Source organism: Protomyctophum bolini (genome assembly GCF_963924005.1).
Source record: "Protomyctophum bolini genome assembly, chromosome: 13".
Taxonomy (NCBI): domain Eukaryota; kingdom Metazoa; phylum Chordata; class Actinopteri; order Myctophiformes; family Myctophidae; genus Protomyctophum; species Protomyctophum bolini.
The window spans coordinates 5,130,536-5,158,113 of record NC_137874.1 but is presented as its reverse complement, the minus strand read 5'-3'; the positions used below and the strand labels follow the sequence as shown (position 1 = coordinate 5,158,113).

Below are 27,578 nucleotides of genomic sequence, written 5' to 3'. Positions count from 1 at the left end.
CCACCCAATCACGGGTGGGGGTTGAGGCAGGGGAAAACAACAAGACTATAGAGGAGAGCTGGTGAAGGAAAGGAAACGGCTATGAAAAAGAGAGGGAGAGGATAAAATAGGAGAGAGACAAAAAAAAAACGGAGGAAGAAAGAGGGTGAAGGATGAGTCAAAGTGGAGAGCCGATCGGCGAGCATCTCGACTGAGCGAAGGGAGGAGGGAGACGGAGACAGAGAGAGATGAGCTGGAAGAGGGTGGTGAACAGCCAGCACGGACAGCATCCATCAGGTCAGTCAGCCATGCTTTGAGTGCTGGAGAGCAACAGGGCTATACACCACACGATACACACAAAGGCCCAGCATCAGGCCTATATATACACCAGACCCCCTGCCACCAACGGGGGAAGAAGACTCACACACACACACCAGCTTTCGCAAAACACAGGAGCCATGAGAACCTCCAGGAAGGGAAGCGTGGAGATGCCTGCGTTCATGAGGCAGCTGGCGAAAGAGACAGAGAAGAGGGTCAGCTCTTTCTTCAAGGGGGGGCGAGGAGGCGGCGGCGGCGGCGCGGGAGGCGAGGGGGAGCAATCCGGGGATGGAGAGGGAGAGGAGGTCATTCCGAGCCCCTACTTGGACCATCCCGTTCTGGACAAACTGACCGAGGAGGGCTGCTCTCGTTGGGGCCTGACCTACGCCCTGGGCAGCATGCAGGGCTGGAGGGCCAACATGGAGGACTTCCATAACTGCGTTCCACAGCTTGGCGGTGAGCTGGCAGGCTGGAGCTTCTTTGCCGTATTTGACGGGCACGCGGGCAGTAGTGTAGCGCAGTACTGCTCGCAGCACCTTCTGGGTCAAATCCTCGCTACAGGTGAACTATGACAAGTTTCTACTACTACTACTAACTATACTATGACAAGTTTCTATCGCGGTTTGGTTTGATCAAGCTATATGTTCTTTAGTCCTCATTACTCATTGAAACATGAAAACAGTATAACTACTCAACATTGGTTGAGAATTCAATATATATGCAATATATATGTTCAATATGTTCACTTTTAGGTGGAATGGGGCCAGAGGACGACCCCGGGAGAGTAAGAGGCGGCATTATAGAAGGTTTCCTGCAAACGGACAAGCACTTGCACGCCGTCGCGCGGCGAGAGGGCTGGGAGAAAGGAGGCACCACGGCGGTGGCCGCGCTCATCTCGCCGTGCTACATCTACTTCGCCAACTGCGGCGACTCGCGGGCCCTGCTGTGCCGCTCCGGGCAGGCGTGCTTCTCCACCGAGGACCACAAGCCCTACAGCCCGCTGGAGAGGGAGCGCATCGAGAGCGCCGGCGGCTCCGTGTCCCTCCAGCGCATCAACGGCTCCCTGGCCGTGTCCCGCGCCCTGGGCGACTTCGGCTACAAGGGGGCCGAGAACCGGCTCGCCAGCCAGCAGATGGTCTCCCCGGAGCCGGAGGTGTACGCGGTGGAGCGCTCGCCCGCCGACGAGTTCCTGGTGCTGGCCTGCGACGGCGTGTGGGACATGATCACCAACGAGGAGCTGTGTGCCTTCATCCACAGCCGGCTGCGCGTCTGCACCGACCTGAGAGACGTCTGCGCGCAGGTGATCGACCTCTGCCTCTATAAGGTCAGAACGTCGTCCTGTCCACCGGTTGGACAGTCTGTGGAAAAGGGCTGAGTGTTGAGCGGAAACTCTGGGATTGTATACTGGAACCAAATGAACGGATCCTTATAAAAATAAGTAGTCAGTGCAAATGCTCTCTATATGCGTATATAATACACACACACACACACACACACACACACACACATGTATACAAAATGGACCCTCGGGCATCATTAACCCATTCTGACCTGAGATCAGATTCATACGAGGTTTCCACTGGACACACACTGGTCTGATGAACCCATTCTGACCTGAGATCAGATTCTAAAAAATGTCAGTCGCTCTTCGATTTTTCAAAAATAGCAGACCTACAAGCTCGTAGCGCGCCACTCGGTGGCGCGCTATGAGCTTGTAGATCTGCTATTTTTCAATAGCTAAAGCATAACATAGTGCTAACACCAAAACGGGTTCCCGGACAGAATGGGTTAAATCAATATTTATATGGGTAGATTATAATAATCCAAATTGGCATTTTAAACTGGGTTATGGTAGTGCCTTAGGTTCTATTATCTAATGAATTGACTGTTACTGCGGCCTATGTCTCATGTCACACTGTTATGTAACAAGCCCCTATAGCTTGGACATGCACAATGACCTGAAAACATCACAATCTCTCCCACTTCAACATCTCATTTAAACATTTTGGCAGAGTAGTTCCGCCGTGTCTTTTGGGAGACGAGCAGTAATGTCACTATAGTACACAGTAAAATCCTCAGTGTTCATTTAACCATAATGAGTGTGAAACAAAAGAAAGAAAAAAAAAAGAAAGAAACAGAAATCCCACATGGACGGGTCCATTTTTAAAAATCTTTCTCTGTATTTGTACAACTGAGGAGGATTGTGCCACAGTCCACTCATCAAAAGATTTCAATCATGTGTGTAATATTGTTACTGTCAGTCGGGTGGAAACCTTGTATATCCAAAACTGGGGGGGAAAAGAACCTGTGTTTCCGTGGATACAATTATTTAGTCCCAAGGTCTTCATTATTAGTTAATACTAATTCAAAAATCACACTCGTGTGAAGTGAGGGGCGCTAATATATTAAAGTCTTTAACTATGCTATGATTAGGTGATGTAATGGTGATGTGAAACAAACGGTGACAAAACAAACATTCAATTCCCTTCATTGTCAATGGCGTTTTTAAAACAAACACTGAACTAAAAAACAAACCTTAACTTCTCTTCATTGTCAATGGCGTTTTGAAAACAAACACTAAACTAAAAACAAACATTGAATTATCTTTATTGTTAATGGCATTTAATGTTTGTGTCAGGGACAATATGCTGTAAAGTTTCCCTTCATTGTCAATGGCGTTTTCAAAACAAACATTGAACTAAAAACAAACTTCATAGCCCCTCAAAATAAATAGCCGATCTACAAGCTCACAAACGTCTAATGCTATGATTGACAATTTTTGTGTAGCCATGTATAGTATGATGAAGTAGGAGCTAGGGCATTCATTTATGAAAAAAAAAAACATAACACGTTGAAATATGGAGATACAAGGTTTCTACAGTACACAACAACGATATGCTGACATCACACGCGTCACATCACATAACGGCCAGCGGTGCCCATCCATGTTCCTTTTAACGTGTGTTTCACACAGGGGAGCTTGGACAACATTAGCATCATCCTGCTGTGCTTTCCTGGCGCCCCCCAGCTCTCAGCAGAGGCATTACACCAGGAGGCCGAGCTAGAGGACTTGCTGGAATCCAAAGTAGCAGGTGCAGACACTGACATGTGGACTAGTCTGTGGAGGCCACTGTGTGGGACAGTGAGGGGGGCCTGTGTGGTACAACATTGGGGCCATTTATCAATCCCCACCACTAGGGCTGTCACAAATCATGACATTTTACTTGATGACGAATTGTCACACAAATATAATTGCGATATACTGTATATAGGCCTAATTGAATTGTGTTTTTGGTATTGAATATTGGAACATAAATACAAATGACATTTCTGTTTGGCTTTCATAGGCTTCGTGAACAAAACATTCACGGGACAGATAAATAAATGACTGACAAATGTATAATAACTGAAATAGCTTAGCCTATGACACGTCACTATGTAAGCTTGAAGATTTGGCTACTTCCGCTCCTTTTGGAAAATATCAACTATGTAATAATTGCGATTAGGTCATATTTGTGACAGGGCTGATCACCACACATCCTTGTTAATTGTTAACTTTAAAGTAATATCTCCTCACCTGTCGTTTCTATATATATATATCTATATATATATATATATATACATATATATATATGCCTCTATCCCCGGCCGAACCCACCTCACCCCTGCCCATTTTGACAGGCTGAAATGGCTTAGGGTTGATGACAGAGTACAGCATCTTGCAATGGGTCTGTTCCACAAAATTCGCGAAACCACCAAGATACTCATGTACCTGTCTAGATACTTCCTTAATGTCAACGAAGTCCACACCCACAACACCAGAGGGAGTTCAACAAGCCATGTGCAACCCAGATTCGGCACAAACAAGGAACTAAATTCATTTCGCTCCAATGCCACCAAAATGTGGAACGCCCTACCAACAGTCATTAAGACATGTGAATCCCTTGACTCCTTCAAAACCGCTCTCAAAAGGCACCTACGGACGGCTGCAATTCGGAACTGGCCCCCGTAAAAAAAATAAAAAGTCTTGAGTCCCCCCCCCCACCCCTTTTCCCCTCACTGTATATTAACTTTTACCTTTTTACCTCCTTTTTTTTTGTTATATAGAAGAGTCTCTAAATGTTCTGATGAATTGAAAATGGTGGACCCTATTGTAACCAAGTGTAATGCTTTGCGGTGTCGTGTGGTCCACAGTTAACATTTTGTGTATTGAATTGTGCTTGAAATGTACCATTCTGCATACTGTTAACATCTTTCATCAATCAATCCATCAATCGATCAATCAAGTAAATGTGTAACAATGTTTAAGACATTTTATTCGTTTATTTAGAAGTTGCAACAATGATATGATGCATTACTATTATTATTATTATTAGCCTATATACTGTGTCCATCACATCTATTTTTAGCAATCCTTACCCTCTAATATTTTAAAGCCTGTCTCCCTAACTCGCTCTTCTGTTTTGTTGATGACTCTTTAACAGAGATCTATGAGGAGCTGAGTGCCACCGGGGAAGAGCCTGACCTACTCTCCGTCCTCACAGTCCTAGCATCCACTGCCCTCCCTGGATTACCACCAGGGGGAGGCATACAGAGCAAGTAAGAGAAGAGACATGTTTGTCTATTGTTTTTGTAGTGTTTTAAAACCTGTAGTGTTTTTTTTGTAGTGTTTTAGACCTGAGGCCGATAAAAAAAAAGGCTTCTAAATCTAAAAAATAGAAAGGTTACTTCAGTAACCCTGGTTATTTAAGTAAGTGAGCGAACCCCAGAAGGACCCCCAGAATTATCTGTATTTGGCCGTGGACCCCCATCTGAAAATATGCTGTTCCAGGGACCCCCCAGAAGCAAAGATTTGAGTTTAAAACATTCACTCTGAATATTATTGGATCATGGGATATATGGGATATCATCGATGGGAAATCCAAGCTAATAGAAACTGCAGGCTTTCTATTCCTGAAAAGTTCCAATGCGAAAATGGAAGCCATCGTTCTCACGATAATAAAAATCTAAATATATATATATATATATTAAACAAATCTTGTTTAAGTGATGTCACTGGTGGACAGATTTCTGAACTGCCCACAGCCCTACTATGAGACACAAACCAAGTAGAAGAAAAATGTGCTATTTTATCATGAACATTAGTGAGGACCAATTATACGAAGATATAGGTTGAAAAGTGGTGAAGTGGCCCTTTAATCTTGGTTCGATCCATCCTTTTGTGTTACAGGAGGAACTGCATCATTTCTGCTTATTATCAGAAGAGAGAGACGTATAGGCCCACACCACCCAATGTAAGCAGATGGCATTATAATTGTGTGTGTGTGTGTGTGTGTGTGTGTGTGTGTGTGTGTGTGTGTGTTTGCGTGCGTGTGATATTTACTAATTACTTCCTTCATTCCCTGTTCTCCTAGGGTTTGGGTGGGTCTTGAAAAATCCATGGAGGATGAATCTCCAAGGATCCGTGAATGGAGTATAAATAATGTCAATACTAGAACTTAATGTGTGCAATTTGAAAGAAATGGGAAGTAAGAAGCTTTTTGTGTCCCGCCACCTGAGCCAAGCAACAAGTTGCCATAACAAATACAAAAATGTAAGTGTGACAAAGTCTGATATATACATTTTATATTTATACAAGGAATAATATTTTGGCTTGTGTAGAGAAACGGCCCCGCAACAACTCGCTGCCTCATATTCAAAGAACAAATTATATTACGGAGATCAATTCACATTTTTACTTGGTGACCGTGTTGACAGCCAAATGTGAAAACAAGATTTGCAGGTTGATTTTTTTTTTTCCTTTTTATATTATTATTATTATTATTATTATTATTATTATTATTATTTTTAAAATAGTATTCAATTCTGAAATTTAGAGTTTTGGTCTTTAGCTCTTGTTGCTTACCAGGCAAGGTTTCTTTTTGTCGTGGCACAATTGACTAATATTACAACCATAGCCATTTGAATGTTATTTGCCAATCGATAAGCAGCAGTACCCGCAGTGTCACTTGTTAATCTTGAGAGTATATGTGACTTGTTCTGCTGAAATCAGTCAGATGTCACAGAAAACACTTTTTTGAGCAACTTGAAGAGGAGATTGTAAACTTTCTAGAGATGTCAAAATATTTTTTGTATTGCAAATATTCAGAGATGGCTCTACTTATTATATAACAATTGTCCGCAAACTCTATTTTTGAGAAATACAGGCTCCATATAGTTTATAGAAAAAGAGAGGATGTGCATTATGAGACAATGATTTAGACATAAAATAAGGTTTTGGGATTCAGCAACATGATTTTTCAAGTTTACAGTGCAATTAAGTCTACATGGGGGTACCTGGGGCAATATGTATGGAAACCTTTCCCAATGCTGTTGTAATTGCAAAGAAAATCTATTAAGTACATCAGAATTAAATATTTAGGCCATTCCTGTATACGGTCCTTCAAATCTTTCCCAATTTAAGGTCCCTGTAGTTAAAATGGTTATGGATGATCCGTACTGTGCTGCCTTATTGTTGTATGTATATGAGTACAGTATTAAGTATCTAAGTATTTTGAACATTTGGTGACTGAGACAGATCCTAGATCAAAAATAGAGAGACCATAAGGTTTATCATCATCTTACTGAATTGTTATATGTTTGGAATGACCAGTGACCTTGCATTCTGTGTATAGACGTTACATGTTAAGACTTGTGGTTGTTATCAGCCTGAATAAAGATTATTTGACTAACTGCTGGATACAATTTACAGTAACTAACATTCTCACAACAATTAATCCATATTTCCACCTTTTAAGTGAATAAGCACTAAAGAAAAAACTCTAATAATTGTGAACATTTTCTGCTGTATCCAAAGATCTGATGAGCATACATACATGTGTGCAATGCATATACAATACAGCGTGGTGGTTATCTGTGAATAACTGATATCTGTTGATCTGTTGACGGCCTCACTAGCCATCAACAGATTAAGAGGATATGTTTTACCGCTTGAACCCCAGCATCCAATAGCAGATTTACAAGCTCACAAGGTGGGCCATTGCGATGCGTTGTGAGCTTGGCTATTGGCTATTGTTCGCAAAGAGATTTGGTAGAGAAAGAGAAGTACAGAGCTAACTCGGATCCAGTTTACTAAGCCTAGAGATGGTTTAAGTGGTTATTAATAATATGAGCCAGTTTCTATTTAATTTCAAAAATGCAATTCCAATACAATCTATATTCATCAAGGTGTGCAAGACGACTTTGTGTCTTAAATGATTGAGAAGGCAAATGCACATTATGCATATAGGCTTGTACATTCACTCATACTGACCACCACCTCATATTCAGGCTTGGTTTTTGAGGATCTCACAGGAACATCTGCAGTGCTCTTAAATCAGCTTTCCTTTTCAAGAGGCCCTTCATTGCTTCCTCTATCTGATTGCCTGTGAGCCAGTGGCTTATGAGCCAATCACTTCAGGATATCAAACCCCTCTTCACACATGATGTTCTGTAAATGATATGCATCTGTCTATCCTGTCTGCCCACGGAAAAATATTTAAGTGCCTGGAATCCATGTTTAGAAACAATGGTGAAAAACTGAAAAGAATAAGAATGCAGGTCTGCTACTATCCACATATATTGTCGCGTCCTGATTTTGGTGTAATAAATAGCATCAAAAAGGATTTGTTTAGAAGGGGGGGGGGGGGGGGGGGACAACATTTCTTATCTTAGTACAATATATAGAATCCAAAGTGCTTTAGAGATCTACAAAAAACTGTGCCATTGAAGATGGCTTGTGTGTGTGGGTTTTGTTGGGAGGACTATCTGTCCACGCTGGTTTCCTGCAGGCGATTATTCATGATGGCAAAAGCACCCACGCCCCCAGAGAATCCATTTTGGTGCACGTGGCTCTGCAACGGGCCATGGCGAGCCGCTTCGCTTAGCTGCTTCTGCAGCAGAGCCAGAGACACCTTATTGGACACCATGAACTCGTTCACGGAGATCATTTCCCCGGACATGCGCCGGCCCACATATGCACCGCCGCCACCGGCTGCTTGATCGGCTTCCGTCTCGCTGTCACACGCCACCTCCACCGAGGCGTTCGCGTAGTGGTGTTGTTGTCCCGCGGGACAGCGGGAGGACGCGACGGGCTGCACGGCATTGCACCGGACGCGCCGCCGGCCGAGCTGCGCGGAGGGAGGAAGCCTCAGGGCGCCGCGCCGTTTGCTCGGGAGGCCGGGGCAGCAGCAGCGGCAGGAGCAGCAGCAGTGCCACGTGGGGCAGGCCAGCTTGCCCAGGATCCAGTTGAGCGTTTGCTTGATGACAATGGAGATGACGTTGAACAGGGAATAGATGCAGCACACCCCCATGAAGATGAACAGGCCGTTCCCGAGGCGGTAGGCGTCCTGGGCCTCGTACCGCTGCCGCTGGCTGCTCACCAGGTCCCCGAAGCCGATGGTGCTGAAGGCCACGAAGCAGAAGTAGAGGGAGTCCATGTAGCTCCAGTCCTCCATGGAGCAGTAGAGTGTGGAGGCGCTGCACGCGATCGCCACGGACGCCACTCCCAGGATCAGCATCACGTAGTAGACGGAGGGCTTCCATCCCTCCAGGCTGTCCTCTTCCACGGGCGACTTCCGCTCCGACAGCGACCCCACGCCGGAAGTCCTCAGCCGACGCTCGTGACACCAGCGCATGACATAGGCCAGCATGGTGATTATCCTCTCCAGGAACAGGTTGAAGAAAAGGATGGTGGCGGCACAGCCGATGAGACCATAGAAGATTAAGAATATCTTTCCAGCTATCGTGGCAGGGGTGGTCATACCAAAGCCTTGGAAAGAGGAACATAAAAAAAACAACTTTAACCTTGCAACATCACAATTGTGCAGATGCTGTGTGCTTGCATATGGATTGAAGCTCTATTAAGTGTTGCGCATACTGTATATTAGGTTTCAGGCTCACGAGTAATTACTCAACACTTGTTGAAAACGCACGCACACATGCGCAAGCACGCACGCACACACACACACACACACACACACACACACACACACACACACACACACACTGACACACAACTTAACAGAGATATGAACAGCATATAGAATACGCAGTATATAATGATAACCATATGAACCAAAAGCTGAGATGTTTCTCCGCATATAATGAAACGACCAGTGCTGTGGGGCACTCACCAATGGTGGAAACCACCGTGCCCACGAAATAGAAAGCCCCAGAGAAGTCCCAGCGAGGTCTCAAGGCGTCCACCCTGATCCCAGATCCGTTGGCCTCCTCATACTGCCGCAGCAGGGCGTGCAGGGCACTCAGGCTGACCCCGTGCTGCTGGGTGAAATTGTCCAGCTGCTGTTTCCAGAGGTGGCGGGCGTGCAGCTCAAAGGGGCGTTCCAGGGCGGAGAAGATGGCCGCTCCGCACAGCAGGTAGAGCAGGATGAGGCCGGCGAGCAGGCAGAAGCGGGCGCTGTCTTTGTTCATGGGCCGCCGGGAACAGCAGCCGACGACGCCACTCCTCCTCCTCCTGTGAGCCATGATGACCGCGGCTGCCCAGGTGCACCACTGCACCAACATGCACCGACTCCAGCCAACGGGGTCAGAACACCGTGGTCACAGCTGGACTACAGTACCACCACCCATTTTCAAATATACCATAATGCTTTAAAATGACATGGCAGGGTCAGGGGGAACTGTGTGAGCCACAATGTTGATTTTAGATGAATGGATAAAAGGGACATTGTCATGTTTCTGAAGCCATCGTATATAGCCTGTGAAGAGAACAGGAGAAACATTTCTTGAATACTTAATTACTGACTTATTCACTGCGACGACTTCACGAGCAAGACACTTAACCCCTAACAGCTTCTGGTGAGAAGGTTGGCGGTGAGCAGATCGGCGCGTGAATGTGAAGCTGAAGAATGTCATGCACATTGCAAAGCACTCCAGTGCAAAACTATAGGATAACTGTAAAAAATGGCATTCGACATAATAACACAATTATATATATTTTTTCACCTTTTAAAGCACTGTTTTGTCCGATAAAGATTACAAATGTAATAGCATCTATGCCTTATCTGCAATCTAAACAAAGAAGTAAAGAAGAACGACACAAACCTATTAATGAAATTGTCCATTGACTGAGAACGTCTGCTGCGCTCGCATCACAGATCGGCTGGAGAATGGCCAGCGGGAGGAGGCGTCTATTTTCTATAACGTCTGATGTGTCCACTTTAGTGTTGACATCATTCCTAGACGCCCCCGCCACACACACACACACACACACACACACACACACACACACAGACACCCTCCCCCCTGATTGTACTGGTATCAGTGATGGAAAGAAACTCATCATTACATTTATTCAAGTGCTGTGTACTCAAGTACAATTGTGAGGTCTTTAGATGAGTACCGTATGTCGATTTCCTACATCTCCACACTCCACTATACATATCAAGAGGCAAATATTGTACTTGTTACTCCACTACAATTATTTGAAAACTTGAGTTACTACTAGTTACTTTGTAGATTTAGATTGTTAATACAAATAATATTAATACAAATAATAATAACTTTGTACTTTGTACTCAAGTAAAGGTGGTAACCATTTTTAGCAAGTTTATTCTAACTAGCAAAAGTGGACGTAATTTTTTACTGTAGGACACAATCATTGTCTACGACACGTTATGCCATGTTTGAACCTAACAATCATATTCTGGGTCTTCTGGGAGTACAACAGTGTGCTTCTCGGAACACAGGCCTCCGACAGACAGGACAGAGTGGCCTCTTTATTCAGTCAGCTAGCTCTGCCTTTAATCATGGAGGTGAGAGCAGAGAGTTCTTCTGCTTAGCTTTTGATGATTAAATGACTGAGTGAACAGGTGTGGGAGTTAGATATTGATGCCGTCAGGCAAAACCCAATGAAAAGCAGTATTAAATACATGAACAAATACATTTCTGGTACATTTCCGTTGTCTGTGTGTTGGTGTTTCAGGGAAAATAAAAAAAACATTTACTGTATGTGGAATGGCTTCTCTGTTTTGTTGAAACATTTAATTAAATCTAAAAAAAAAAAACAACGTTTTACGGTAATTTCTAAAATTGCCAAAATAGCATATCAACAAGCACAAAGCATTGCAATGTGACAATGGCTTAAGTGTACATTTAGGCACAAACAACAAACATATTTGCTAAACATCATGAAATAGTTTGTGTTCAATATTAAGAGACCACTCAAATAACCTAAGAAAAAGAATATCAAATTCAAAGGATACATATATTTAAATTAAATTAAATGAAAAGACCGATAACAAGGCACAATGTTTATTTTTTGCATCATAGTCAAGCTTTGGCATAATTTGCTGGTACAATGTGGCTTCATTTTAATAAGGATAAGTTGTCCATTAAGCTTACACACTTCCTAGTACATTGGTTTCTGAACTATAAGAAGGCTGTTTATAGTAAACTAGGTTTTTCCAAAAGTCTTGTATTGTTAGCATAATAATATATTTTCCTAACTGCTGACCAAGCTGTTTCCAGCCAGAAACGTCTGGTCTATTGTTGTTCCCACTGAGGGTGGAAATTACTGGACTGCAGGCTTGTGTGAGAATGTCATGGGTTCTGAGTCGGAATGTGTAATGTATTGTGCGGTTAAGTGTTACAGTGTAATGTAATGAATTGTAAGTGCATGCAATTAACATACTGTAACTGCACCTACTGTATACAGTATAATGTAATGAACTGTAAGTGTCGTTACAGTACATCATCGCTGCCAGGTGGAAACCTTCTAGTCTTTTCAGAAATAGCAAAAATAGACAACTTTTTGCGACTTTGGTGTGGTACTGTAGTAACTGTACTATAGGACGAAGTATGAAATGTGGAGATACATGGTTTCCGCCAAACAGCAACAATATTGTAATTAATTGTGCTGTAAGTGCACTTATACTTATACATGAATCATGTAATGCAATGTATCGTAAGTGCAAGTATACTGTAATAACGTAGATTAGTGTGGTCTGATGTGCGAGAATGTCATGGGTTCCAAATCAGCCTAAATGTAGCCTACTGGTATTCCAATGTACCACTTGCACAGGAAGTCCATTTTGTTTTGGTAACAGATACACCTCACCTGTACATGCTGGTGTAAGTTATCAGTTATGTGCTATATTTCTATCCAGAGTTCACTTCAAACCCAACACTGATGTTGCAGGAGCCAATCCACTGAGAGTCTCCAACTCCTGTAAAACCATTTACAGTATAAGGTAGGTGGCAGTGACAGTTTCCCACTTCCCAGACCATTTCTGAATGGACTTCAGGCGAGGGACAGAAGAATGTTGGTCAGTATGACAATGAGATTGTCCAGACCCCATAAGTAGCCATCTTCTCGATTCCCCTCTACCCAGGGAGTGCGGTGATCCAAGGTGAGGGGTGGTGGTAGGGCCACTGTCTTTCCAAAATCGATCATCCAGACCCCTGTTTTCCCTGTTCCATCATGGACAAACAACAGGGAGCTCCCTACTACCTGTAGGGAGGGAGACAAGTGTTCGTGCTGGTTGTAGGTTGTACTGTATGGTCTAACCACTTAACCTGATGCCTATTTTTGGCATGTCATCAGTGAAAATTACCCCCCCCTCGCTAATTTCACAATGATTTTGTGTTTTATACTTTATACAAATCTCCATGTTGCTCACTGCAATATGTTGTTTTGCACTTATTATCTGCAATTGACAACTACACTGCAGTTGAACGACAACTAACTTCCCAGTGTCACGTTCACAACATTTAATAAGCTGTGGCAAAAGATAACTAGAATCCATCCCACCTCGTGCATTCTGAAGAAGTGTGACGTCTCCAGAACCTGACGCAACTCTTTCAGCCGCCTCAGATATCCCCGCTGAAGAGAGAGAGCGAGAGAAGAGAAGAGAACTTCAAAAGAGGAAACAAGAATGGAAGAACTTTGGAAGTGAACTCAAAGTTATAATAATAAAGGTCAGACTCACCACAATTTGGGTGTTGGAATCAAAAAAGGTTTTCAGAGCCTCGATCACCTGATCTCTACGTTTGGTCCTCTTGAAGTTTGTCTGACACACTCCATTTGCCTGCTGCAGAGGTAATTAGAAGATAAATAATAGAATACAGAACTACAGTAGATGGAACTGTATGGCACTCGCACAGCAAATGCTTCATCTTTGGGTTTGGGTTTTTTTTGGGGGGGCATATTTGTACTTTTTGGCAGGGCATGGAGGACATACACAGTGACAAGTTTCCGAGCAGGAAGACACCCAATGATGACAGTTGTTGTACCCTATCTTGAGGGTACTAGTCTAGTAGTCTGTCTATCTCCCAAGTTTTTAATGTGCTGTAGCACAGTAGTGGTTCTCAACCTTTTCAGGATCAGTGCCCACTTATATAAAACACGGCTGCCATGTCAAGTGGTCAGATGGGTGGACCACGTGCATGTTTTGATTTAATCAATCGTGTTCCAACTTGGATCAATGAAAAGAAAGAAAACTCGTTTTTTTTTCAAGGTTTCAAAGACAAAACACACAGTTAGTACTTACTCTCACTCCCTCTATCCGGAAGCCCAGTGTTGTTGTGGAACTCAGGCTCTCCCTCCATTGCATGTATCTTGTTTTGAGTACTGCCTGCTGCTCCTGCTCCTGGGCTGTGGGGGCCGCTGGATCCACAGCCACCATCTTTTCATACATATCCTTACGAGGCTGAGGTCGCTCCCTCGCCATCAGCAGCTCCTCCTCGAGGTACGTACTGTAAGAGACAGCTAGTCCCTATAAGCACTGAGCACTATTTGCTCTTCTCAAGTAGGCTGTGTGTGAGCAAACAGGCTCCCCTTTATACATTAGCTGTCTACTCTAGAACAATCCATCATATGAAGACACCCAAATTGATAAGCCTTTGGCCGCAGATCCCCCATCTCAAAAGATGTTGTGCCCTAGTCGTGGCCCCAAAAGAAAAGATTCGCATCCATTGTTTTTCAGAATTATTTCAAATTCTTAAGAGTTTTTCCAGACGTTTTCAAAAGCGGCAGATCTTTGCTTATAGGGGGGCCCCACTCTGTGAACGACTGGTCTAGAAAACATAAAGCTCTTACACTTACCGGCTGCCCATCTTGCAGTCCATTATGGCCGGAGTGTTGAAGTGAGTGAGTAGATTATCCATCATGTTGTAATCCTGCTCATCTCGCTGCACCACACCATGGTAGGCTGGCACAAACGCTTTCAGGGTGTCCTCCATCAGCCCCTGGAAACACTGTTGCTCCCGTATGCAGAATCTCTTCAGCAGCAGACCATAGTCCCCAGCAAGGAAGTTTCCTGCAAAAAGAGGTGACATTTTAAATAAGAGAACAAACTATATTTTGACAGTTTCAAAAGGCCTTGTAATTTAGCTGCTTGCCTCAGGAAGGCAGCCATGTTAAGCAGTGGTTTTCAACCAGTGGTCCGGGGACCACCAGTGAGGGGTTCCAGGTGGTCCCCAGCTGAATGATGGAGAGTTGGTAACCAAATGGACCCTTATAGATCTTTAACTCTTGAGAGTGTAAAAGGCTCATTTTACACTCTCAAGAGTTACATTATTGTTGTAACGTACATCTGCATCACTTAATTTACAAGAAGTCTACACAATTAGAGAATGTAGAAGAATTGTTTTTTTTTTTTTTTAATCAAATGCCTGTTATCTCTCCAAATGGTACCATATCATACAGAATCTTATCCAACGAAAAAAGCAAAGTGAGCCAGGCTGATATGATCCATCCAACAAACCTGCATGTCCAACCACTTGTAGCCACTCCTGCTGTTTCTCGGGGGCCTTGGAGATGGGAGATGAGATCCCCGGGCTTTTCTGTTTCTTCCATGTGCTGCTCTGCATGGGGAAGACCATTAGACAGTCATTCCCTCAACATACATGCCTCCCCCGCCGCGACTGCATTCCACCACCGACTTGTTTTTGTTTTTTTCTTCGATCCGCTGCGCTGACAGACAGACAGACAGGAGGACCTCAGACTTCAGACTCCACTGTGACTGAACCAAGTGAACCAACTCAACTTCTCTTTTTACGCCAACAACAATGTGTAGTGCGTCGTACGACGGTGTCGCGCGCCGCGGGGGGAAAAAAACAACCTAGTCGATCCACAAGCTCACAGCGCGTCACGGACCCGGTCCGTTGTGAGCTTGTGGATTGGCACACTTTCCCAGCGACACGACGCGGTCCTACGACGAAGTATACGCCAAGCGACAAGCGTTATGGCTGTATATTATGTCTCCATGGGAACAGTCATAGACTGTGCGGACGCGTGCATGCAGAGAGGAGGGGTCTCTTATATTATGCAACAGGTGCGCATGTTCATCAAACATTAACAGGCCCCGATTTGTTTTCTACAAAAGCCCGCACACAGTGGAATGTTGTAAGGACACTTTTTGTCTGTCTGATGGCATTATAATGGTAGGCTATACTAAACCATATCTTAGAAACAAAATTAAAATGAGAAATTAAAACATCGTCTATCCTGTGAATGCATCTCAATTGCCCATTAACACCTAACCCCGGCCCTACCACATTGAGCCTCCAAGGCTATAGCCTCATGGATCCCAAATAACTGGAGAAGAATAACTGTAATTGTTTTTGGCTATATAGAAGTTCGTCTGTTATGAAGTGTAATGCTTGGTTTCGTCCACAGTAAACTGTTTTGTATTGAGTTGTGCTTGAAATGTACTGTAATTCTCAAATAAAAATACTTCAATCAATCAATGATCAATCAATCAATCAATCAATCAATCAATCAATCAATCAATCAATCAATCAATGTGTATAGGCTTGATCTACGGAAGGGTTTATAAAGACGTACACAAACACAAACACGTTGTGTTTTGCGCTGCTTGTGTTAGAGATAACATTATAAATACGGTAGCCTACCAGCCTGCTTAACTAAAATTAGAATACGTTACCATTTTTCTCCCTTAAAGACAAGAAGTATGTCCTTGTCATCACCCGTGGATGGCAGTAGTACACCTATAGGTGCGATGACCCTGCTGCTGCTTCTCCCAAGAAGAAGGAGAAGAAGACAAGCGTAGAAGAAGAGTTCAACGTTCCCGGTTGTTGTGGCGCTCCATCATTTTGCCGTCTGTGATTGATGATTGTTCTGGTTTTTTACTTATTACCAAATATCTTTAGGACATATTAATGCCACAGCTATGGCTGCTATGTTTTTCAAGGCGTAGCTATATCATCTGATCACGTTACCAATATTTGAGCTCATCGCCAGGCTACGCCGAAAGGTAAAAACCGTATGTGTTTTGATTGGGTTTTTCTTTTAGCCCGTTTATTGACAGCGGAATAACGTTTGACACAGAGCACAGCTAGCTGCCCAGTGACGACCCGTGTTAGCGTTTATCTCACTATTCAGGGTTTTGTGCCGAAAAACGACTGCCTGCCAAAAACTGCCTGCATGCATCCGACATGTCGTATCGCAAGTGATGTCATGATAACGGAAAGTCGATAGAAAATAGGATGATTTGATGTATATATAAGTAGTTTATTGTGCGTGTTGTGAATAGCTTGTTTGTTGGGGCGATCAGCGTATGCTTGTTATCAATCTGGGAACCTGAGAGATCAATGTGTTAGTACTGTTATAACAAGTAGTTTGAAGAATTGTAAAAGTGAAATGCATTTTTTGCCTTCTTTTAAATATCAAGGACCCCCAGTTTTTTATTTATGCATAGGCATAATATGCCACTTGCCACAGACCCCCGTTTAATACTCTCTGGGACCTCAATCCTCAATTTATAGTAGTCTACCGGTACACTCTGTAAAATGAATTCTGAGAGTGTCCAAATGGATGACCTTAATTTGTACACATGAATAGAATAGCTTGCAGTACATCCGATTTGGTTTACCACTTAGGACGTTATACATTTTATCAAGCGCTGTTGATATACTATAATAACAACTTTAGCATGGATTTAATTGGACTTGCTTGTCCAATTAACAACACTTTGATGTTTGAACATATAGGTCTACACTGTAGCGCCATGGAGGTGGGCTCAGAGGTGCTGGAGGATATCGTTTTCAGAGATGTGGAGTTCACTGTGAAGATAGAATTGGCGAAGAGTCTGCTGATTGTCGAGATCTCTGATTCTATGACAGCTGATCAATGGAGGGGAGAATTTGTGCCGGCATGTGAGCGACGCATTATCATGAACATTAATCCATTGCTCCATAGGCACAACCAAACACACTGACTTAAACTGTTCTTTTATTTTGTAGATATTGAGGACCTCACTCGCAAAACTGGCAACTTCAAGCAATTTCCTATCTTTTGTAGTATGTTGGAAAGTGCTGTTAAAAAGGTACGCCTCACATTTCACTTACTGGTGTTGAAAATAGGCCTGGTCAAATGATATAGCTATTGCTATGTTATTGTATTCATCCTTTTTCAATTTGTTTAAATTGATGAAAGGCGGAAAGATGCCTGTGGTCTTTTGGATAAAAAAACAAACAACAGGAAATGGAAAATTATGGGGAAAGTGGTGGTTTTACAAGACACCAAGGCACTAAGATCGGAAGGCAGCTTGATATATGAGAAAAGTGATATTTGTAGCACTGTCTCGTCTTAGTCATTATAACAATAGAAGGATTAATTATTTTGAGTAGATCACTTTTATTAGTGGTGATGGTATATGAATGAATGCATTTTATTTGTGTAGCACCTTTCCAAACATATAGTTACAAAGTGCTTTACAGACGGGTTATTAAACAGTAATCATAAAAACAACAAAACATCAAGACATCAGATATAATAAAGCATGAAGAAAATTACAGGTCAATAAAACAATTAAAAACAATATTAGGAAAAACACTTGGCACTTTTAAAAGAAGGCACTGTTTCCCGAGCCGCAAAGGCCCGGTCACCCCGAGTGACCAGACGCGTTGCAGGAGGAACTAGGAACTATATAGAGCGTCGCAGTCCCGCCCCCCTACCAGGGCCCAGGAAATGATTCCCCGTTCATTTTCCTCACAGACTTTTCAAAAAGTTTTTATTTAAAGACCTTTTAAGCCTCGTACAAAGCCAACTGGAGTTGTGACAAATCATGACAACAAACACAAAAAAAACCCAGCAGGTTACAACACTTTTTTTGTTGTTGTTTTTCTTCTTTGTTTGGTCCAAAATATTGTGTTTATTGTCATGATTTGTCACGACTCGAGTTGGCTTTGTCGTAACCATCTTTAAATAAATACTTTTTGAAACGTCTATGGGAAAAATGCATTGGGAATCATTTCCTGGGCCTGGCGTCGTCATGAAAGGGGTTGGGACTGCGACGCTCTATTAGACTAGTTTTGAATCCAGACTGAATCTCTCCGTTCGGCAGACTTTTTGTTTCTCACTTTGCTTCTCAAGTGAGTAAAACAAAAAGTCTGCCAAACTGGATCCCAAGCTAGAGGGCTGCTACTAACGATTATTTTCATAATCTATTCATCTGCCGATTATTTAAACGATGAATCAAATTATGACACTTATTTAGCTATCACCTTAAAAATATATTTTAGGTTATTCTAGACATATAAAAAACATAGACATAGAAAATAATTATATATAATTCATTCAAAAGTTTATTTGATTAGCTGCTGATTAGGCTGCTATTCAAATTAAAGCAACTCATGGTGTCTGATAAATTGCAAAAAACTCTAGTGATTAGTTGCCGATTCGATGAATCGATTACTAAATTAGTTGACAACTAATTGAATAATCGATTCGATTACGATTAATCGATGAATCGTTGCAGCCCTAAAAAGACCACTTTATCATAAGTGTAAAAAGAGGGTCCTTTTTGATAGGCTACAAAATAAAGACATTTCCCATGAGTACTCATTCTTGTTCAGTTGCATGATCTCAAAGAATGGCCTTGACACGACCTTTTCCTACAGACTAGTGATTCTGTTACCCTTGACCTCCTGACGTATGGCGATCTGGAGCTCCTACGCAACAGAAAGGCCGGGGTTGTGGGCCGCCCCCGTGGCCAGCAGCAGTCTCCTGCTCTCAGTGCCAAAAGATATCTAATCCTCATCTACACTGTGGAGTTTGACAGGTTCGTGCCTCTCTTTTTGGATATTCTTACAGGTTGACAGTGGGGCTTTTTATGCCTTTATTGATAGAGAGAGATGGGGAGTGACACAGATATAGATTTTCTGTGTTTTTATCTTTTACATAATCTTTTTTTTTTAAATGTACTGTAGATCAAAGAGTGTATTCCATACTATAAAGACATGGGGAGCTGGAGATTGACATGCAGTACAGGTCTCTGGCTGGAAGTTAACCAAGGTTGTGCAATTGTTACTTTATATGTGGTTTGAGTTTGTAGATCTGGGAGATATCGCTTGAAAATGTCATCACAATATTTACCCCTGTTGGTACATAGGGTTGGTACCCTAAACATACATAGGGACACAGGGATGGACAAAGCTGGGCATTGGAGTGGCTGCACCCTATGGTTGCACCACTCAAAAAACATATTACTGCAAATGAACACACAGATTTTTGAATCACACAGGCAGTTACTGAGATGTGAACGGGTGTAATTTATGTTGTAAAACAAAATGTGTTAACTATAAGCCTCATTTTCTGCATTCCCCGACAAGCAGTGGAATTCCTGGGGCAACCCAATAGCCAAGTGGTTTGGGCACATACCGCTTGGGAGAAAATATGGCCTGTTCAGTGAGTCTCCTCACTCTCCTGTTCTAATCCCGGCCAGCCGGACCATTTTCTGAATGACGTTCCCTTACCTCCTCTATTTCCCGTCTCTGTTCACAGGATACACTACCCGTTGCCTCTGCCCTACCAGGGGAAACCTGACCCTGCTGCCCTGCAGAAAGAAATCAGAGTGCTGAGGATGGAGCTAAATGCCGTCACATCTCATGGAGGTCACAAGCCAGCAGACCGTGCCGAGATACAACGACTACGATCAGAGTACGTTGTGTGTGTGTGTGTGTGTGTGTGTGTTTGGTCTGTCATTATCCTGAGCCAACAGATAAGAGAAGTTATGAGGCTTTACTTATCTTATGTCCTCAAGGCTCTCTCTGATGAAAGAGGAGAAGGATGCCATGGCTAAGGCTCTGGAGCGCCTTCAGCAAGGGGGGTGCTCCACAGCCGGAGCGGAGACATGGAGGGACAGAGATGTGGTGAGGACTTTGGAGGAACAGCTTCTGAAGGAGAGAGCTAAAAGTCAGCGCTCTGCAAGCAAGAGAGGTCAGGAGCAACTTCTGTTAGTGGAGCAGGTGGTGCTTTCTTTTTTACTTCTACAATCTAGTCACTCTTCAGTGAAGTTGGCATTTGTCGGTTGTTTTAACGTTTTTGTTGTATTGCTTTGTCTAGCTGGAGGAGCTCAAGGCGTCGGAGTGTGCTCTGCAGATTCGAGTCAAGAGCCTGATGAGTGAATTGACAGTGCTACGGAGAGGGTTAGACAATCTAAGCATGTATATCTTTTCTCTGTCTTTTCTCTCTCCCATTCATTCACTTGTAGTGGGGTCGTATCTGATACTTCCGTGACCGCGGAGAGCAAAGGTCAGTTTCTCAGTAAAACACAAATTGAGCCTCCATTGTGGGGACAATTCATGAGAAACCCAAATCCATATGGCCACCATCAACAACCTGTTGACAGGCACAATAAGGCAAAATGACCTAAAATTCTGCTTTAAGTAGCGTGTGACATATCAAACTAGGGGGTTTTCATGATTCTGAATCCATTCCAAGCATTAGTTTTGCACAAAAAACTCTCTTGGGCTAAAAACGGCCATAGCCGTCATCACAAATGTGATGAGGTCAGCACACTTGGGCACATTTGGGCATGTGGCTATGGCCGTGTTTAGCCCAAGGAGTGTTTATTGTGCAAAACTAATGCTTGGAATGGATTCAGAATCATGAAAACCCCCTAATTTGACATGTCACATGCTACTTAAAGCAGAATGAATTTTAGGTCATTTTGCCTTATTGTGCCTGCCTGTCATGAATTTCCCCCACATTTTTGTGAGGTACATGGAGGCTCAATTAGTTTTTTAACCTTCATAGATGATAAATCCACTGAGAAACTGACCTTTGCTCTCCTTTGTCACGGAAGTATCAGATACGACCCAACTATTGTGTTGTGTGTTCTGTCCTTCTTTGAGTTCTTTTCGACCTCCACATTTGGCTAAAATATGGACACGTCTCTGTGTTTTTCCGTAGCAGGGTGACACCTGTCCACTCTGGACGCGCTGGCTCTCGGGGGGATGGGGAAATCTATCGCTCGCTGTCCCGTGAGCGGAGATCAGGGCACACGGTGATCAGGGCTCGCTCAGGGTCAAGAGAGAGGATAGAATACAGAGCACTACGGCCAGAGGAAAGAGGGAGGAGAGCAGACTCCTCGGGGCCCCGTGCTCGAATTCCCAGGCCATCACCTTCTCCCACAGGTAATGGGTTTTGAAAGTGCTTGTGCTTGTTGCCATTTTCTCACACAGACCGAGACGTTGTCTCTTTCTTTGGTTTGACTTCAATAAAGTAATCAACAACGTGGATAACAATATACCGTAATTTCCAGACTATAAGCCGCTACTTTTTCCCCATGCTTTGAACCCTGCGGCCTATACAACGGTGCAGCTAATCTATGGATTTGTACAGCTAACGGCAACTAGGGGACCTTCTACGGCCTCTTTTACACGGCGACCATCTCCAGATAAAACGTCAATGTCCCGTTGCGTTCTCATTTGTTTTTAGGCTTTACACGAGAACGCACACTTTATGAAAACGCTATAACGTCGCTAGGTGGCGGTAACGGGCTGCTAAATAGACCAGTCACCCACATACAAGAAGAAGAACCCCTTCACGCAACCCAGAGCATGCAGGCAGAGCGCGCCACGGGATGGTTATATATTTTATAATACATTAGGCTACATAAACGCTGCTACTGCCTATCACAAGGCTTTTTATTTACATCATGGTTTTACATTCACCATCGCTGATGAGCAGCGCTTTGTAGGCGAGGAGGGAGGCTTGTTCAGGAACTCCATTATATAATTTATATATATCTATGTATGGCTCTGCATTAATGTAATAAACATATGCGCTGTGAGCCAACGTGAGCCATGATGTCATAAGTTTTGCGGATTCACCGTTTTGCCTGTTTACACGGAGAAGGGATAAAACGGCGTTCTCAAAGATTTCCACTCTGGGAGGTGGTTTCACTTGGTTGTGTTTTCACCTCCTGAAAACACCGTTCTCGTCTAAATGGACCACAGCAAACGATACTTTATTTTGCCGTTTTCTATGAGCACCATCCTCGTGTAAAGACCACCTAAATATATCTCTATGGCCGGCTATGGCCTCTATGCGGCTTATAGTCCAGTGCGGCTTGTATATGTATGTACACATTTGTTTTTTTCCCAAATTTTTGCTGTTTTTTCGCTTTATAGTCCGGAAATTACGGTACTGTACAGACTGCATTTCCATTACAATTTGTGTTAATTATTTTCAGGCTCACGGATACAACGATTTAACCCAACTGCTTATGTCGAAGACAAACAACGCAGGCAACAGGAAGCAGACTTTAAAAAGTGAGATTTATGTATTATTTAATTGCAATTGGTATGTCTGTTTTGGTCTGTTACAAAAAAACAACACACCAATACATTTCTGGCTGTTTAGCATCACAGAGCTTAAAGTTATATTCAGTGATTTCATTTAATTCAAATATCACTTTTCTTTTTTTTTTTTTTATAATCCTCCCTACTATAGAGTGTGCTGACCATATAAGGAGTTCATCCCTGTCCCCAGTTAACCCCTGGGGGTCAAAAAAACCCCAGGGGGTCAAAAAACCCCCAGGGGCTAGGTGGCCTTCATCCAATCTAGGTGGCCTTCATCCAATCAGGATAGAGAGGGGCCTTCCGCCAATCATGATCGAGCGGAGGCGGGCCTTGGTGTGCGTGCTGTTGACCTGTTGCACGTCCTACCACTGTAGTGCGTGTGCATGTCGACATCTTGTTACCGGGGCGGACCGGGGGGGTTTTCCAAATCACCCAAATCACTGAATGCTCCTTTAACGGCTTAACTCTGTGCCCCTCTCCCATTAGACAGAGAAAAGTGCGGAGGGACATGTTGACATCTCCCGTCATCCCAGAGAGGGGCCGTTCACGTTCAAGAGAGGTCTATCCCCAGCAGAGCCGGGCTGGCAGCAGAGGCAAGAGTTTATCTGTGGAGCGTAGAGGGAGCAGGAACTCTTCTGCAAGCTCACTTGTAGACATGGAGGAAATGGACAGACCTCTTGTATTCAGGTGAAGTAGTTAATTAACTAATACTATGCCATGCCTTACTTTATGATCAGAAATACCACATACCGGTAGTGTAGTGTACTGTATTGTCTTCAACAATATTACGTACTGTACAGAAATACAGCACACCATGCCATACTGTATTGGCAAAAATAGGCCATACTGTACTATGTTGTCAAAATACTGTACAAATGCACAGTATGTCTTCAAAATGACAGGATCCATGTGGAACTCGGACACATTGTGCCAGGTCTAATAGTCTCAACATAGCCTAAATTAAATGTAGGCTGGTAGAACATCGGAAAGAACGTCTGCTAACAAACCTACGCCTATTCTGCTTTAGCCTCGGAAACACAGAAGTTTTTATTTCCAGGGAGAAAGAAAAAAGTCTGGGTCCGAGTCCACTTCAATTCGACATAGAGTAGCGCAAACGTCGATCACTCTCTGCTGATTTCTGATCGTCTGCACCTTTGTTAATTTAGCCACGCACACACGCACACCCGTACACACACACACACACACACACACACACACAATCCTCTCTCTCTGTCGCTCTAATTAATTAGTCTCATGTCGCGCAGCTGCGTCTAGATTCTCTATCCACCGGGAGCTGCCTATTAGAAAGCATATGTGGACCCCAGGCTAATTCTGCCTTGACAACCAATATTTCTGATACCATCCTAATAATGATGAATCACCCTAAAGTCTTTGCATTGGTTCTGTAATAATAATTGTTCCCACTCAGTTCTAGCCCCTACATTTAATTTAGTCCCCAGATGTTTCATTAGGTGGCTATGAGAGACTCCTCGCATAGCTATCTGCGATTTATCTATGATGTACAACTCCATATCTGGGTTATGTTTCAGCCCAATCCGACCGCTATCGACTTGAATTGAATATAAAACACACAAAACATTTAAATAAAAAAATACACTTCTTTTAAAGTAAGTGAGAGATGCCAAATGCCAACTATTCTCCCCCAAGCACATGCCCTACTATAGTATGTTTTAAAAAACAACAACATAGACTAGGTTGTTATAAATAACACATACTACACTACTTTATGATATCAGATATAAGCCATATTGGTGATAAAAATACTTCCACTAGTGTGGAATAACATGTTTAATGATGCACCACTTCTTTACTGCTTTTTCCTCACTGTTTTCAGAGAAAGAAATCGGATGTACAATGGTCCTAGCGTTGTCCGTGACAGAGGGAACCTGTTGACCAGGAAGCCATTATGTAGCACTCCCACATACAGGATGAAAACGGACAAAGGTAACCTGTCCACATGACTGTACATCATTCATGGACTAAAACTCTACAAGATAATAGTTCCTGCAAACATGCAGAATATTGTACCATCACAAAATGCTACCGTTTGAATTCCAACCATTGCTTCATATCTTCACTCCAGAACGCTCCATAGATACCGGTGCTGCTGAGCTGTCAGAGATTGATGCCAGGCTACAGGCCCTTCAGGACTATATGAGGGACCTGGACACAGGACATTAAGGATCAGTGGCACTACATTCTACTCAGGCCAACTGCACAACACTGAAACTCAAAACTGTGGATTTTGGTTTTATTTATTTTTCTATTTAACGTTTTTTTTTAATTTTGGGCTGGCGGGATACTGACCAATCCCGTATTATGATGCAAACATGACTGACCCAAAAGTATCTCGTTCATATAAGTGGCTTATTTGCTCAGGAAGGCTACCACTATGAGGGGTACTGTGCTTAACTTAAATGTGATTTTTATGATTCATACTGTGTACTGTCTTATTAAAAGATTCACCTTTAAAAGGTGAATTTTCTTGACTATAATATTTCTTGCCATTTACACAAAGCTCCCACCAAAATGTGTGCTATTTTCTATCTTAACGGGTCCTAAATATGTGCATTTTGTTTGTGATTTATTGTAGATATTTTGATTTGAAGTCAGCATTTCCAGCCAATTTCCCTCAACTGCACCTTAGTTTGTAGATTCAGATAGCATACTGAAATGGAACTTTTTCCCTGTTAACACGGCACCATGCAAAATGATTCATTTTCAATGTGGAAAAGTAAATCTTTCGATGTAATTAAGTGTCAAACTAGTAGTGCTCTGCTGTTGATGAATGGGAGAACTAATTAGCCAATACATTCTATAATCCAAGATGGAAGGAAAGTACAGGCTGGATACAGTATGCAAAGCCCCTGTGGTGCATAAAGGCTGGTGGTAATTTTCAAAAGGAAAACTAAATTTGGTTTACCCAGTAGGCCTATCGTTGCTGTCAGGCAGAAAACTAAAACCGTAACTTTTCATAGAATTATGTACAGTAGTCACACTTAATACTGGTTAGATATGTATAAAAGTCATAGACATACATGACCACTTTCAATGTAGCGTCCCTATTTTGGGCTTTTCATTATCAGTGAAAATGTCATATCTTTGCCAAAGATAGATCTACAACATCAACACATTGCATTAGAATGGAATAAAGTATACAACAGTCATTCGAATAAAATAAAAATATACAAGGCTTCTGCTCGACAGTGACGATTTGTTATTCTAAGGAAATTCTAGATTATTCACACAATTCCTTAACTGACAATATATTTGCATTAGTTGACATGGAGCTCACGGGCATCTGCCACCACAGCTGGCTGCGTTTCGTTAATAACATCTCTGAACATGCAGGAGCTTTCTCTTCAGGCAATATCTCAGCTGCTATTTATACTGAGATGGGATAAATAGTTTAGAGATTCTTTGTAATTAATGCACAGTACAGTATACTTGTATTTTCAAAGTTTTTAATTGCAGTGTCATTTTGTCAGCAGGAACAGCTGAATCAAGAACTGATAATGTTTTGATTTCACTACATTTACCTGGCCAGGTGTTCTGGTCAGAATTTATGAATTCATTTTGAGCACTTCTGTAACTTTCACTATTGTGCAAGCAATAGGGAAATAATTAAAGGAAACGATGCAGAAATCATAGGTGCGATTCCAAAAGGTAACATGTTCGCCTTCATTGTCTCCACCAGCCGAAGGCATGGGGAGAATATGTTTTGAACTCTGTCCGTGTGTGTGCCCATCTGTCCGCTACCGGCACCGTTAACCTGGTTGATGCCAAGGCGGGGTTGGTGAAAGGGCCTTTCTGTGTGGAGTTTGCATGTTCTCCCCGTGTCCGCTAGGGTATAGGTACCCTCACAAAAACATGCAGTAATCCTGGTCTCTAAACTGCCTCCCCCTGGCCAGCCGGGGCGGCTGATGGAGGGGAAAGGAACTGGTTGGAATAACGTGTTCCTTTCACACACTACGTCCAGGGAAACCAGGGAACCTCCCCCCTGTCAGGTGTAAAGGAGCAACTTGGACACTCAAGCATGAAGGAGTTAAGTCTGTTGCTCTCCCCAGGTTGGCGGAGGGTGTGTAGAGCCCAGGATCACAGTAGATGATTGACACAGGGGTGAAAAATATATATAAAAAAAAAAAAAAAACTCATTTGATTCACTCGTATAGCCTACCATAATCTGTTACAATGCTTCAAATTAATTATTTATTTAATCGTGTCCCAGCCCTAAAATAAATACATTAAATAAATAAAAAACGTTTTACTATAGGTAAAAAAATTACAATATAAACGTTAAAAGTTGAATCATAGCAGGCTACACTTCAATGCAGCCAGATAACGTCAGCCAGTCATACTGTCATGAAAAATATACAAAAAATAAAATAAATGACTAGCTTGTGTGTGTGTGTGTGTGTGTGCGAGCGCGTGCGCGCGCGCGTGCCTCTGTGTGCGCGTGCGTGTGTGTGTGTGTGTGTGTATGTGTAGAGGGTTCAGAAATAGCCTCTATTATAGTTTTGCACTAAAACATAGGCTACACCCCCCATTTTTTAAGATTCATTAGAACTATTCTAACATTATTGACACTTTTCTGCCACATCTTATTAGACTTCCTAGTCAATAGATGGCGCTCTTGCGCTACTGCGAAT

General features: G+C 42.9%; 4 protein-coding genes across 6 annotated transcripts; 2 read left to right on the top strand and 2 right to left on the bottom strand.

The window, feature by feature from the left end:
• Positions 1-71: 71 nt before the first annotated feature.
• ppm1nb (protein phosphatase, Mg2+/Mn2+ dependent, 1Nb (putative)) lies at positions 72-6,072 on the top strand. 2 transcript variants are annotated; one of them, XM_080780014.1, is made up of 6 exons: positions 72-753; positions 1,050-1,621; positions 3,272-3,389; positions 4,782-4,896; positions 5,528-5,591; positions 5,712-6,072. In XM_080780014.1, the coding sequence occupies exons 1-6, from the start codon at positions 438-440 to the stop codon at positions 5,727-5,729; spliced, it is 1,203 nt and encodes a 400-aa protein (XP_080636140.1). In that variant the 5' UTR covers positions 72-437; the 3' UTR covers positions 5,730-6,072. The 2 variants fall into 2 exon arrangements, with proteins under 2 accessions (XP_080636140.1, XP_080636139.1); XM_080780013.1 differs by having other exon boundaries at positions 72-858.
• A 2,027-nt stretch (positions 6,073-8,099) lies between these two features.
• On the bottom strand, positions 8,100-9,768 carry kcnk12l (potassium channel, subfamily K, member 12 like; the record flags this gene model as incomplete). The annotated part of the gene is made up of 2 exons (XM_080779797.1): positions 8,100-9,106; positions 9,471-9,768. 2 exons carry the CDS (start codon positions 9,766-9,768, stop codon positions 8,100-8,102), a joined length of 1,305 nt encoding a protein of 434 aa, XP_080635923.1.
• Positions 9,769-11,657: 1,889 nt separating this feature from the next.
• Positions 11,658-16,335, bottom strand: itpkca (inositol-trisphosphate 3-kinase Ca). 2 transcript variants are annotated; one of them, XM_080780395.1, is made up of 7 exons: positions 16,245-16,335; positions 15,063-15,162; positions 14,402-14,615; positions 13,848-14,052; positions 13,287-13,388; positions 13,109-13,180; positions 11,658-12,808 (listed from the first exon to the last, which is right to left on the bottom strand). In XM_080780395.1, exons 1-7 carry the CDS (start codon positions 16,245-16,247, stop codon positions 12,599-12,601), a joined length of 906 nt encoding a protein of 301 aa, XP_080636521.1. In that variant the 5' UTR covers positions 16,248-16,335; the 3' UTR covers positions 11,658-12,598. The 2 variants fall into 2 exon arrangements, with proteins under 2 accessions (XP_080636521.1, XP_080636520.1); XM_080780394.1 differs by lacking the exon at positions 16,245-16,335 and having other exon boundaries at positions 15,063-15,241.
• A 95-nt stretch (positions 16,336-16,430) lies between these two features.
• On the top strand, positions 16,431-25,515 carry ccdc61 (coiled-coil domain containing 61). The gene is made up of 12 exons (XM_080780887.1): positions 16,431-16,574; positions 17,311-17,475; positions 17,563-17,645; positions 19,222-19,382; positions 20,105-20,260; positions 20,364-20,568; positions 20,666-20,748; positions 21,515-21,738; positions 22,800-22,878; positions 23,395-23,595; positions 24,764-24,873; positions 25,013-25,515. The coding sequence occupies exons 2-12, from the start codon at positions 17,328-17,330 to the stop codon at positions 25,108-25,110; spliced, it is 1,548 nt and encodes a 515-aa protein (XP_080637013.1). The 5' UTR covers positions 16,431-16,574; positions 17,311-17,327; the 3' UTR covers positions 25,111-25,515.
• The last annotated feature ends 2,063 nt before the right edge of the window (positions 25,516-27,578 follow it).